Source organism: Calidris pugnax, unplaced genomic scaffold (genome assembly GCF_001431845.1).
Source record: "Calidris pugnax isolate Ruff unplaced genomic scaffold, ASM143184v1 scaffold39, whole genome shotgun sequence".
Lineage (NCBI taxonomy): Eukaryota > Metazoa > Chordata > Aves > Charadriiformes > Scolopacidae > Calidris > Calidris pugnax.
In genome coordinates this window covers 5,237,069-5,251,723 of record NW_015090828.1, presented here as the reverse complement: position 1 = coordinate 5,251,723, position 14,655 = coordinate 5,237,069, and the positions used below count along the sequence as shown (strand labels likewise).

General features: G+C 39.4%; 1 protein-coding gene across 11 annotated transcripts in view; it reads left to right on the top strand.

Annotated features, from left to right (window-relative positions):
• Positions 1-3,248: 3,248 nt before the first annotated feature.
• Positions 3,249-14,655, top strand: part of ANK3 (ankyrin 3, node of Ranvier (ankyrin G)) — a 208,697-nt gene continuing 197,290 nt past the window's right edge. For 4 of the 11 annotated variants that reach the window (XM_014940419.1, XM_014940416.1, XM_014940414.1 and 1 more), the window contains exon 1: positions 3,251-3,786. In XM_014940419.1, the coding sequence (XP_014795905.1) occupies positions 3,673-3,786 (114 nt within the window). In that variant the 5' untranslated portion in view covers positions 3,251-3,672. Of the gene's footprint in view, positions 3,787-14,655 lie in introns of all 11 variants that reach the window. The other 7 variants (XM_014940420.1, XM_014940417.1, XM_014940415.1 and 4 more) reach the window with 5 other exon arrangements.

Sequence of the window (14,655 nt, the reverse complement as noted above, 5' to 3'; positions counted from 1 at the left end):
AAACTAAACCAAATGACACTTCACTTTCAAGTTGATAAAATCACTTCCCAGCCATAATTACAACTTTGTGAGAAGATGAAGCTAAGTAGATGTTATCCTTGTGCTCACATAAAGTGTAAATTTCCCATTGTTCAAGTGAGATACAGTTTATCATTCTCTGTAACTTTATCAGGACCCTATGGATTGTGCTGAAACACTCATTGGCATTTCATTAACTTTGTAATTAAGGGTGAAATCAAATAGCTTAATTATTTGACTGAAGTCTGAAAAGAATCACTTAATGAAGTTTTCCAGTACCTAATCCCCCTGAAGTGAGTTATGACATATCTGGCATGAAAACCTTTACACTTTGTCCAACATTTATCTGGCAGTGCCCTGTCACCTCTCAGTGAATGGTGCCAGTTCACCACTTCCCCAAAAGCAGAAGTTATATGGATACAGTCTCTTTTCCACAGGGGTCTGAACCTTTTCCTCACACCTCTTTTGGAACCTCTTTTCTGTTTGAGACTGTTCCAGCCTGCAAGGCACAGACTCTCCCTAGCATTGCTCCAAATACAAAGGATTATTTTTTTTGTGCTTGCTTTACTATCTTCAACATACTTTCTCAAAATCCTAATTTGAGAAGGCATTTTTTCCTCCTGAAACCGATTTCAGGAGGAGTTGGACTCTGCAGTTCAAGCAGGGACTGTAATCCACATGATAAAAACACCTACATATTTGGTCAGGTTGGGTAATTACCTGGAAAGATACTTGGGATGAAGCAGACTTTGCTGACAGATAGAATCTTACACATCTCAAGGGATTGGGTGAGTCCACTTATTACCCTAATGTGTTAGAATTCTTCTTACTAATAAAAGCTTAGGCTGCTTTCTGCCTGCATAGAACATGGCCTGTGCCTATAGTGGCATTAGGGCTTTTAACCTGCTATGTTCATGTTATTCTTTGTGCCAACATTTTAAAGTGTATGCTTTGAATATTTTAAACATGGAACACTTTATAATACATTTTTTTGTATTTCAATTTAATGAAGTTAGGCATAAATTTAATGAGATTTAGGCATAAATTACAGGCTAGTAATGGTTAAAAGGTTTATGGAACATCACAGGATTAACAAGCAAGCAGTGAATGACAGCAACATTCACTTCATTTGTGGCTCGAATAAGAAGTTGATTTCCTAAGGCAAAAGCTCATGAGTCTTCCAAATCCAGATGGAAATGGGCTGGGAATAAAAGGGATCCAACTCTATTGAATTTTGTTGAATCCATTTTCAGTTCTGGTCCTGCTGCATTTTCTAAAGATGGCTAATAACTGTGTTCTGTCAGACAGGGGAACTAATGTCAACTTTATTTTACAGAGAAAGAGTTGAGCTTCAGAGAGAATAACTGCCAAGGTCATGCAGGCAGCTTGTGAGCTAGAAAGTAAAGCCTTGGGTGCTTTTTCTTTGCCTTTTTTTAGATAGGTACAAGGCAGTTCTTCCATTTCCCGCCAACACCAAGTTCCTTGAAATACCAGCCCTCTTAAATCAGCAACTTTGCCCATTTCCACTCTCAAGTAGGGCTTGTGTGGTACAACAGAGTCTTCTCACAGATGCCCTGTGCCTTGCTGAAAAGCTGGGCCAAAATCCAGATACCCACCTGAATGTGGCCTTTGACTGCAGTTATGTTCCTTGCCTTACAGTTGAAAGCTGTGTTATATGTTCTGGATGTCCTTTGAGTATACTCTTTGCATCTTTAAAAATAAAAATATGTTTATTCAAGCTTCTATAGCACATGGACTTCTGGTTCAAAACCAGGCATTGCCCAAGTGCAACATTCCTCTTTCCAAAGGCAGCTTTATATGAGTCTTCAGAAGTCTTTCAGATGTGGATGAGGAGTAGGGAGTGGTACATGGTGGTGTGTAGGTACAATTCTGGATACAAACAGAAACCTGTGATTTTACTGCATCAGGAAGAAAGGTCCCTAAAGTCACGTAACTATGATCTTCATCCTTGAGCCTTTCTTAAGTCATTTCAAAATAATCAACTTTTCAAACCTAGTTTGTTAGCCTGTGAACAGTAGATGAACACTGCACTATGTGCTGCCTTTTGGACAACACACAGTGTGTTCAGAATTATTTCTGTTTTGGAGATTTAAAAGGTTATTTTACTTTTAGCTGTGCTATGTGAAAACTAAAGTGATGGATGCGTGTCACTTTACTGGATCTCAACAACCTGGATTCAGAAAACATCTTTCACGTTCAGGGGAAGAATATTTACAACCTCATGAGGCCTCTCTGGATTTAGTGCTATGCTCCAAGATTCAATATGATTTGGCTAACTGCACTTCAAATTTAAATTTAACTTTTTTATTTTACAGCAGCTTCTGTTTTTTTCCTTGTGGAAAGAAATGCTAGTATCATGTAAAATACACATGCTAGTATCATGTAAAATACACATACTTTTACTTGTGGAGACTATTGGGTCTTAACTGAAAGAAATCAGACTGCCTTAAAATGCTAATCTTCATTACTGTGAAGTATGCCACAAGGAACACTGGGAAAGGTTAAAAACAGCAATCTCGAGGCAGGCTGCTGATTGTTCACATTTGTGTAGAAAAAATATGGTTTCTTATTTACTAGATGCTTGCTCTGTGTTCATCCTAGTAAAATATCCTCCTGCAGGCCTTAATACTGCTGCTATTTTACCTCCCATAATGAATATTCAAAAGCTGCAGTCATTGAGGACTCAGGTGGCAAAAATAGTAAGATGATTGAAGCAAGCCTTGATATAAAAGCCTAAAAGTACATTTCCAACTGCATGGAAATAGTGCCGATTTCCCTTTCTGACCACGTAAAAGAACGGTGCCAGGAAATCTCCTATGAATTAAATGCCTGTTTCACACACTAGTGTGATCACATTTTTCTTTCTGTATGATGTGTTGTAATAAGTATTTTTAAAAAAAAAGAAAAAGAAAAAAAGACAACAGGGCTTTCTGTAATCCTCTCTCAAAATGTATTGGAATTGAGAAATGGATATAAAGGACATACTGTTAAGATATGGCAATGCATGCATTGTTTTCTACATAATGCAGTCAGGGTCTCCATGGTAAAAAGAAATTTTTATTTTATTTTTTGTCACCATCAGCAGTTAACCTAAAGTAGGAGCTGCTCCATTTCATTATAGGTTACATGGCTTAGCATACAAAACTAGCTGAGAAATGTACATCATAAACACTGCATTTTTTAATAGGTTTTAAAAATATGCTTAAGGATTAGTGAAGAAAATACAATACAGCATATGTTATTGTTCTGGAATATTTTTTAATAGAAAGCGCTCCTTTTCAGCATTCCCCCTTCAGTGGAGTCACTTAGACACTTCCAGCTGGTGGCAGGGGATACAGCCATAATACAGCTTTCTCTGTCCCAGCTGTCTTTTTCATTACGTTAAATGCATTACGATGGCTGCGCTGTTTTATGAAGGTTCAGGTACAGAAAGGTATAGGAAGAAATCTGCAACTATGCATTTTTGTAGTGACTGCAAGCTTCTGTGAGATCTCTGAATCCTGAATGTGTTCCTGGCTCTGGTCACAGATTTCCTTCCAATCACTGGAACATTTGCTGTAAGGGCTGGCTAAAGGTGCCCGAGGAAATCACCTTTTACAAGGGAGCATTGTTGTAAAGGATTTTTAATGCATTATGGCTCACGCAGCATCACAGTTAAAGAAGAACAGGGATTTAGAAATTAATGCTGAAGAAGAAACTGAGAAAAAAAGAAAACACAGGAAAAGATCCCGGGATCGGAAGAAAAAGGTATCTAGATCTGTGCCAAATTCTGACAGGGAGTCTTTTGTTTTAATTTTCTTACCTTGCTATTGAAGTATCAAAGCTTGTTCTTGCATGTAACTTGGTAGCTGTCGGAATAATTTGTTAATGTTGTAAAATAGCATTGATAACCGGGGCTGTGGGGTTTGCAAAGCAATTGAACGTTTAATTGGATATTAGTTGATTGCAGTGATGATGCAGAAGGTGTGCATTCAGGATATTAGTTGATTGCAGTGATGATGCAGATTTTTCCCAGAAAAATCACTCGTGTTACCGTGATGTGCAAACTGTCTGTGAGTTGAAAATAGTTTGTAACCATGATGTGAGGTTAAATGCTGTGCTTTCTCATAGGTTTAACAGCATACTAGTTTAGCCTTACATACATGTACTTAAGGGGATGTGTGTGGAAGCAGATTTTTTCTTCTTTGTGTTGGGACTGTGTCACATGTTTGGTTTCTGAAACACCCATTTTTGGGATAATGTTACAGAAATAAGGTGTTTCAATGTTTCTTTTTTTTCCTAAGGGTGAGCTGTTTTACGGAATTGGGCTGTAACAATCTGTTATTAGCAACTTTCTTTTGTTAGGGAAATATGTGACTGAGATCACAGAGCCCGTTTTTTCTCTGCTGTAGATTTGTCTTAGCTGCAGAAAACCCTCCAGCACACTAGGACCCGAAAAATTCAGTAAGCACTGCATTGCTCATTGTTCAGTTCAGGAGCCTCTGTGTGATTCCAGTCTTAGCGTTTCTCTCTAAGATATAAAGCAAAATAGTTATAGTTTGTGGCATAATGACAGATAAAGAGGCCAGCCTCTTTGGCAGCTCGGTGGATATGTCCTTAAAAATGACACCTTGTACACTGCTCCAGAGAAATAAGGCCCTGCTGTGATTTCTTGTCTTTGGCTGTATTTTGTTATAATTTTCCAAAAACATATCAAGAAGCCAGTTGCCTTAACGGAAACCTGGCTATGTAGTATTTCTGTGTGCCTTTGTGAAATCCCCCTAAGGGGGGATTGGATAATCTTCATACGCTCGGAGAAGTGGTGCATGTGCTTCCTAAATGACATGTAGATTTCCTCTAACATATGTGCATCTTTTGGTTGGGTGAGAGTCAGCGTTTCCCTGCCCTTTTCTCTTTTTTCTCTGCTATGGCAGTACTATACATAATGAAAAGCACTGAGAAACCCACTGCCTTCTGTTCTAGTGAGCACATGAGGAGAGCGTTTAGATGGCTGCAGCGAATGCACTGCAGCATGTTAACTGTAGGTATTTTTTCTGTCTGGATGCAGACGCAAAGATCTTCTGAATCATCTACCAATATAAAGGAAAGTGTGAGAATAAGATTCTGTCTTTGGGGGTGATTTTGAGGTGCTGCTATTTGAAACGGGCCTGAATTAGTTATATTTTTCTTGTCTGCTGTTTAGGTTATATGCAGATCTGTAATGTGTCTTATCAGGGTGGTGGGGTATTTTTCCCCCGGCTGAAAATGACCACAGCAGTTAAGAACTTTAGGAGCTGGCTCGTCAACCCATATTTACCTATAGCTTGTGAGCTAAAATGTATAGTCTCTCAGCTAACTCTACTCGTGATGCAGGAAGCCCACGTTGTACTTTATGTGCTCAAGTTTAACAATAGCGTGCCCAGCCGCATCCGTACACTGTCTTTGTGTGAGGGTGCTTTCTCTGACTTTGTAATTAGAACAATATAGAAGGGATGTGGCAGTGAGAGACTCTTGATTCAGTGAGGTGAGACAATTGCTTTGTGGACAAAAATGCTTTATTGTTTATACAACACAGTGCTGTAGAAAGGAAATCTCTTAGCAACCAGAGTGGCACATGGATAAATATCAACTTATTAGTCTCAATTGTTTGGATTTTTTCAGTGTTTTATTTCTGCATCTTAAGAATGAGATAGAGAGGTTTTGCTCCACCAGAAGGTTTTGTCAGGTTCTCCCCGCCCCCTTTATCTCACACAGAAATTTGGTAGCTTATTCCAGTTTCTTTCTGGGTTTCCTTAGTACTATGCAGATTCAGGGCATGTAGAGGCTCTCTCTCCTAGGAGAATGGAGCAAAAAGCAGTAATTGCTTCACTTTAAATTAATACATTTGGACATCAGTCTTCTCATAGCAAAGACATGGTTTTACCACCCAGTACATGGGGCGTAGGAAGTCCAATAATTGTGGTTTGCCATTTTGTACTTTTCTGACTATTTAAAACATTTTCCCCCCAATTTTTCCACTATGAGTTGTGAGTCACTTGTTCCTCTGCACCACCTACAAGCAAGCAGTACTTGGGGTGGGTTTTTTTTTTGATCACATGATACTGCACAAAGCTAACCCTTTGCTTAAGCAGTGTACAGAAATATCCTTTAGGGTCTTCCAATCACGTTGGAACAGCAGAAAGTGCTAACGTTTCTGGATAATTTATACAGTAAGGAGACCAAGGCAGCCAATGGTTACAAAGTAAGGCTGGTGGGAGCAGCCAGTGTCCTCGACTTGATGATACCAGCAACAGTCATGCTGATTTATGTTCCTATTTAGTTTGAGGATTGCAGTCTGAGGGTAATACTTCACTGCTTTTGACTGGTTAAGCAATTTACAGTATAATAATGTTTCTGTTAAGGCTTGCTTCAATACTTGAACGAGAGAAATGACCTTTTTAAAAATATACACAAAACAAACCCCTGTATTATATCCAATCCCATTTAATTTCAAGGTGAGATATTTTCAAATCACCGCACTTAGCTCTGTAGTGATGCTGTGCTTCTGTGCCCTGTGGGCCCACCACACTCTTTCTGTTTGCCTGAATTCAAGACATTTATGAAGGTCCAGAGCTTAAATAGTTTAACTCATGTCAGAGAAAGGGATGGGGTGAGGAAGTGAAGTGATTACAGTGAAGGATCTGCATTATACAGGTTTCCCATTTATTCTGTCCAAGTTTATGTTACAGCTTCAAGCAGTTCTGCCTCTGGTTGTGCAGTGTCCTCCACTGCAAATGGTTTGAGTGTACCCAAGGGCAGACCTGAGCCTTAAATGGTATCACAGAACAAGCCACCCTTAATGATAACTGATTGATAGGATGGCTTTCTTGATTCTTTATAGTGCAACTCGGTCATGCATAGCTTAGTTTGTGAAAACTAGAAATTGTTTATCCTATAAAAATGTCTGGAAAGAAAATAGTTGCTTAGTCAGTGCCATTCCTAAAATAAAGGTGAAATCTCTGAATTATTTTTTTTTGTGTTCTCTGTTTAGTACATAGTAGAAAAGAAGGGTAGGTCTTGGCGCATACTCAATGATTTATGTTTTATACAATATTCAGTAGGACTGAAGTGGTTTCCATTTGCGTGTGGTGCTCAGGAGCTAGCATGTTCTTTGGGAACACAGAATAGCTTGATCATAATGCAAAGCCTGGCTGCTGCCATCTCTGAGATGTTACAGGCTGTTGCTGTCACATCCTCTGCTGCTGCAAACTTGTGGGCAGCAGGGAAAGGAATGGATGCCAATGTTGCAAATCCCAGTAATTTCATCATAAGGCTCCAGTGTTTAAAGGTTTTACTTAACAACTTTCAGGTATGCTGGAAAAATTGCCCTGCAGTTTTCTAAAGGGTATAAACTGAAATGCTGTGTCAGGAACGATCAACCTGTAGCTATGCAGCTCTTCGTGTGGGTTCAAGGAGCTTGTGAATCTCCTGGGATGGGCTCTGCTCCCAGATGCAAGGGTCTGTGGGAGGAGGCTTGGACTGCCCAAGGTAGCAGAGCTGGAAACACCTCCCAGGGCAGCAGGCATCGTATCCGAACTGGGAGACTCCCACTGTTTTCTTCCTCCTCAGCTCTCTCCAGGCTGTCAAATGTTTTATGGATCTCAGCTGTGTCAAGGTTTCAGTATAAATCTCATGAAGTTGAAAAAATTCACCATCTGCATCCACACAATTAAGCTGAGCAAAGGGTTGTGCACAGGCTAGCTTTGGTTCAAGTGGCTTCTTTGGTTTAGTTCACAGTCATAATTAAACAAGTTTAAGGAAAATGCATAGTTCTTTCTCTGACAGGCAATGTTCCTGTCATGAACTGCTCTCTGGTTTAAAAGCAATTCAGGTTGGAACTGGTGCAGTTTTCACATGCAACCAAGCCGAGCAGTTATCAGGGAAAGTTTGAAATGTGAGTTTCAAGGCATTTAACTCAGATAACAAGTCCCTTTCTTTTTTTTTTTTTTTTTTTTTTTAATCTCATGATTTCTAAACAAATCTCAGGATTAGCAAGTTCTGTTTCATGGTCTCTGAATGTTTGAACTTGACAGTAGGAGAATCTAGACAGGTTGGACACAAATGATTGTTCCTTAACTCATTTGTGTTAAGGCACAAGCCTGGCAGATGTTGCTCTAACATCTGGGAACCTGACTTTTGGCAAATGAAAATATTATGTGTATTGGGGCCAGAAGGAAATATTGTTGAAGTTGGTGAATCTTTCCTAGGTACTAGGAAAATTTCAATCATATCCTTGATTTTGGACATGATGCCCTGGCAGAGGCAAATCTAATTAAATAATTGAAAGATATTTTTGATAGATGTTTCGGGTTACTGGTCGATGGGGTATCTACTAGCAGTGTTGAATTGTTACCAGCGTGGCGTTTGGTGGTGGAAGTGTGTTTCTATTCAGCTGGAAAAACAATTCCTTCTTTGAAAGTGACCCCCAAAGGCATGAAAAGATTGCATTGTGTTGTGTGGGTAGCACTACAGCATCATTTGAAGTGGGCACTGCTCGGTGTTACTTTGTTGTTTATAAACCCAGAAAAAATTTTGCACTGTTATACATTTACATTTTTATTTAGGCAGGTTTAGAACATTCACCTTTTCCTCTTCACCTTCTCGATGCCTCAGGATAGTGCTGTCACAATGGATGCCCATTAGTTGTTATGCAAATGTCAGTTTGGGTTATGAACCACATTATGCTTAATGTTACCAGCTTGTGATGGGAGGAGATGGGGAAGGACTAATAATGGGCATAGGAAGATTGTTCAGTGACTAGATTTAGAGCTGTGCTCTCAGTGAGTATAAATCAATACTGTTTCAACCACCTGGTTGGTATTAATGGACTCTTTTATCCTGTTGTTTTTTCCACCCAGGCTGGGTTTTATTTGGGTTGTCTGGGGGACAGCTGAAGGATACAGGTCTCTTCTATGGAAAATGAATGCTTTTGAAGGAAAAGAAAGTTCAAAGATGATAATTGGTGAACAGCGACTTAAAAAAAAAAAATAATCTTTTTACATGATTATGAATATTCAGCCCTGTGCCAAAAGTCAAAGCACAGCTAATTTCAACCTCTTAACTTGCTTGAATTGGTGACTTTAGGACAAATCACATGTACTTTGATAGAGTTTCCCTTGGCCATTCACTAAAGGTTTGTTACTGAGAGCCAGAATATTTGTCAACTAGTGGAACTGACTGAGCACCTGCTAAAATTGAGTGTTGGACTTAGTCAGACGTCGTTTGACTGAGCAGGGGCTAACAACTAGGATCTTGGTGTATGTGATGTGGGTAGAGAAAAGAAATAGAGAAGAAAAAAGTCCGAGTTGAGTTCTTTGTTTCTTTTTTTTAATTTACTTAATTCCCATACAAAGCTTGATGTATCCCCATGTTTGTTTGAAGGGAAGTGTGGATACTGAAGGACTGGATTTGCTGCAGCAACTCAGTGATGCGGTAACGGGGTTTTTCTGACTGAGGCAGTGGGGCTGGTGCAGGACTGCACTGTAAAGGCACAGAGAGCCAGGTCTTAAAGCTCTGATCAGGCCCAGCATGCCTGTTGAGTTTGAACCCTCTTAGGCCTTTTAGCAGCTGTATGAAATAACCTCATTATAATATTATCATATTATAAGCTCCCCATTAGACTGGGATGTGTGGGTTCCCATTCAGGTGGTGGGTGCCCATTCAAGTAATGAGCTCAACTGAGACTTTACATTTGCCCCACATTGTTCCTGACTTCAGTGATCTAACTTAGGCTACAGCCCTATATATTAAATAGAAAAATACAGGTACCTTCAGAGGATAATTGCAAGCCTGCAAGTGAGACAATTTAAAACAATGTCCTCATTTTCAAAGGTATCAAGTATCCTCAAGCCGTGCAGCTTCAGCTGAGAGCTTTGGGCATTCTGCAGATCGGGCCCTGACATCTCTGGTGGATATTTGGGATTGTATAACACTTTATAAAAAAATCTTTCTCATACGTCTGGTGCCTGAGCATGGTATTTGTATGGAGCTCTGCTTTGTTGGCCGGTGCTCTGCAAAGTGGCTAGTTACGGATCTCCACAAAGAGGTCAGCTTTCGTTTTGATTTTTTTTTTTTACAAAGTTGATATCACTGTATGGTGAATTGAAAGGGAAACGTTACAGAATGTTACTTTAGTATTTTTTAAAATAAGACTAATGTGGATAAGAGAACTAGATTGAAATAAGTCTGTTTTGCTAATTGAAAAGAAAATTCACTCTGGGATGAATATATTTTTAAAAAATTAATAATTTTGCCAATAAGATGAAGGGCTCCATTATTTAGAAAGTCATGACTGTTTAGTAATGTGAATTTGTCCCATGTGAGATTGCTAGTGCTTTGAGATGTATGCAAGCAGTTTAATGCCTTTGTATTATATACCAGATCTAAACCTTTATTTTGCCTTTATAGCTGCAGGAGGATACAGGACATGTTGTACTCTATAGTCACCTTCATCTGAGCATTATTTTAGGAAACTTTTTATGGTTTAATGACCTGAATGATATATTTTGCCTAACTCACTGGTTGTTCAGCAATGTTTTATTCTCAGTTTTGGAGTTTAACTTATTGGGCAGCTGAAGGGTCTCATGGATTATATGTTGTGCCATCACAGTTATCAACTTTAAATCTCAGTTTGTGTTGTTCATTTCAGTATTTTCCTAATCTTTCATTGAAAAGCATTTATAGTTAAAGAGAAAAGAATGAAATAGAAGGGGTTCATTTGTATGTATTTTTAGGTTAGTTAATTGTGCAAATTCTGAAATCCTAGTTTATGCAGAATATATCTTAGTCCATATTTATCTAACTGGAATTAATGGGACTTTAAGGGTTGTTACTTATTTATAAAAGCAGCAGTATCCAAGGCCTCTGTTAACATACCAATTGCTCATAAGGCAAGGAGGAAATGAAGGTTGGTACCTTAATGGGTATCCACTACCCCATTGTGGTAAATTATACAGATGCACTGACTGCATTTATTTCATGGATGTGACATGACATAGATCATAGTGTCTAGATGAGGCTGCCTGAACAAAAATCTCCATCTGCAGTGTTGAACTCGGTGTGTCTGTTGGCCCCATCTCCACTGGGGACCAGGCAGGTTCCCAGATGTGCCTGGTGCTTCACCCGTGGAATTAGTCATTTGTGCAATACCAAAAACTCTGTGATCTTGTCTTTTGCTTCCCTTATGAAGGAAGGGATGCGTGTGTCACTTTGATACCTGATCCAGTGTCAGTGGAAATCACTGCCTGCTTTCTTCAAAGAAGTCTGTGATAATTGATAGAAAATAGTGGTTCGTAGATTCTCAGCAGATTTCTGAACAGCTCTCAGTTTTGGTGCGTATCAAGGGAAATCACTGGTCACTAAATGAGCTTGAATTACATTCATGTATTCCACACTCATTTGTAATACTCCTTTAAGTACATATACATAGATGGGATGAGGGCATAATATGTGAATTTTTTGTGTTTTTGTAGAATATGGAAGGTATTTTTTGAAAGCAGAAAAGCATATCCTTTTTTTTTAAAGTGAAATCTTGTCAACTCAGCTTTGAGCTATAGCCCTATTCTTGACCCTGTGGCCTCTGCCTTTTGAAATAAGATGTTATTAAGTATCCAGGCTCTGCTGGGGGAAGAGACTTGGGAGGGAAGTCAGGAGACAAGCAGTTGCTGAATTCTGAGCGCTGTGAAAGGATTTCCTGGAGCTGCTGAAGTGGCTGTTTTTGCATAAACGTATTTTAAAAGATAGCACCATGATTATGCAAATCCTTGAACTCTGATAGACTACAAGCAACTAGTAACCAATCTGAATTCAAGTACTCATAGAGTTCACTAGTGCTGAGGAGTATCCGTGGGGAGTTACACAAATATTCTTCTCCACTAATGATGATGTGATTTGCTGAGCAGGGGCTAGTGCTTTTGTGAACAGCTGCTTGAGTGGCATCTTTGATTGCAGAAAACTTTGGGTTGAGTATAAAAACCTCATACCTTCTATGAGTAAAGCATTTATATACAGCAAAACATATATGTAATGCGTATACTATGTGAGTGAGTTTGTCTGTGTGCAGGGCAAGAGCAGGAGGGGAGGTGGTGGTCAGGTTGTGACTCTCCACCTGTGTTCTTTGCAGCAGTCCATCCCTAGCCCCCAGTCAGGCATCTCCTGCTTCCCACAGTGGGTCTCCATCTGTGTTAGGGAGCACTTACATTGGGAGAGGTTGCATGGGTGCTGCAAGGGATCTAAACTCAAAGCAAACATGCTCCCTTTGCTCCTGTGCAGTGGCTCCTGGAAAGCCAGGCTCAGCTCAACACCAGTGCTGTTGGCCAGCCTGGGTCCTTAGGGAGACGCTGTCCACAAAGTTGTTAATGATGTTTTCAAAAATGTGCACTGTGAGGGTGTTTATGTAATTTACAGTATGATTCTGTTTCATTTCTGTCACTGATTCCTAAAAGGATTATAGGTTGTTTTTTTAATGAAAAGACAATTTGAAAGAGCAAGTCATTAGACAGAATAGATAAAAAAGTTAAAAGGTCTTTTTCAAACTTCTGCCACTTTTCTTTTGAAATTCTTCAAATGACAGCATCACCAGTAATTTCTGCATCACATTCTGAGTTCTCAAAGCTCAGAATAATTCAGGAGTCAATGCAGCTGTTGATATCTTCCTTTCAGTTTTGGCATGCTGATTTGCATATTCTAAAGAGCTTTCCTTAAAAGCAGTATTAAAATAAGAAACCACAGTCATGCTATCCTGTCCGTAGCCTCTAATAAGCCATGCTTTTATCTGCCCTATTTGGTGTTGATAGAAGGTTCAGATGAGGGGTTCACTTTCTGTTCAGTACATTGGTTCATTTTCTTTTAAATGTCAGGACATAGAATAACTCCTTCGTTGGGTTCCCTCAGTTAAGCAAGATCATCACAGCTAGCTGGGCAGTTGTCCTTCCCAGTGATGTGTCTTGTACGTTGTCCCAAAGATTGCTGATCTGGAAGTGGTCTTCAGTGTTCTCTGGGAACCTGTAGAAAAGCAGAGCTGTGCAATATGTGCTGTATGGATATTCCCTCTACTTCCCAACAGGAGTTTACGGGGCTTTTTGCAAACAGAAGGTAAAGGTGGAACTGAGCCACTGGCTGTAGCTAGTTATGTGTAACATTCAAGTTACTTTTCCAGGGTTGTAATCAGAGTATCTTATAAATGTAAGCATTCATAGCTTTAAATGAGATTCTTTCACAGGCTGAATAATTTTATTTTCTCCCACACAGCTTTTTTCTTTCTCCCGTAACTGCCTCACCACTCCTTCTGGACCCTACCTTGGTATCTCCAAAGTAGCAATCATTTCCCATTCATTAATCACTAGCTTAACATTTATCATTTGCAGCCATCTCATCAACTGAATTTACCATTGGCCAGTGAGGAAATATCAGTGCCTGGATGATCTGAGTCTGTAACCTGTTCTCCTGCACCCTTGGGATTTGTATGAATTTAGCAATCATCTCTGTTGCTGAGGCTAATGTTTTCATGCCCAAACTGTAGGAAAATTAATGTGGATATAATTCAGAAACAGACTGCTGACTGGACCTTGAAGCACAGGCGAATAAGCCTGGAGTGCTCTCCATGCCTGAGGGAAAGATTCCCCAAGAGGGAGAGATACATGTACCTCATAGTGCAGCAAGTTAAAAAAAGAGCCTCAATCTATGTGTGAGTAAATGCAGCATTTTCCTGTAGTGCTGAGGATGCCTCTCTCAGAACAGGTATTTTTTGGCCAGGCGGTAGCAGGCAGTATGTTCTGGAGGGTGGCTGTGGTTTACTTTTTCTTACACAAGACTCTGAAAAGTTAAAATATCCCATAGTGAAATATTGCTGAGAAGTAGGTGGGAAAGGCTTCCTTTATTACATTTGTAACATCTAAGCAAAGAAAACATCTTCAAGGAGAATCAGTGAATCCACTGGATACCTGCAGTCCTAGTTTTTCCTATCACTTGATTTAATTTGAAACCACCAGCACTTTGAAGCTGTTAAACATCAAAATTCTGATAACTAAAGACTGCTGTTTTTCTACCAGTCTGAAAAGATTAAAAAGATGTTGAGAAGAAAACATCTCTCATGACAGTGGGTGCACAATCAAAGTTTCTAAGTAGGGCAGCCTGAGGAACAGCCAACGCTTTTTAACAGTTATGGGAAAGTGTATGTTGTTTGATGTTCCTATCTGATATTTTCCTGTCTACCTTTTTTGCAATATCAGAATGTCTGGTTATGCTTAAAGAAGGCTTAATAAATGTATTGCACACTCAGCACACGCTACCCACATAAAAGATAAAAGTATGCAAACTTCCAAGTCATCCAAGCAACAAACAAAGGGTAGGGGGTTCTCCCACTGACTCTTCCAGTTTGATCTTAAGCAGTTTATTTAATCTCTGGTTTTCCTCTCTGCAAAATATCTCCATATTTTTCTTCTGGTGCATTTTAAGGATCTCTCTTCAATTGGCAAGCTATTATTCTATTTCTATTTTTCTATTCTTGATATAGAATATATTTTGCATGCCTTGCATAGGGACCATTGCTACAAAATAAAGACCATGCAGGGTTTATAGTTTTTTAATGACCTCAGAGCT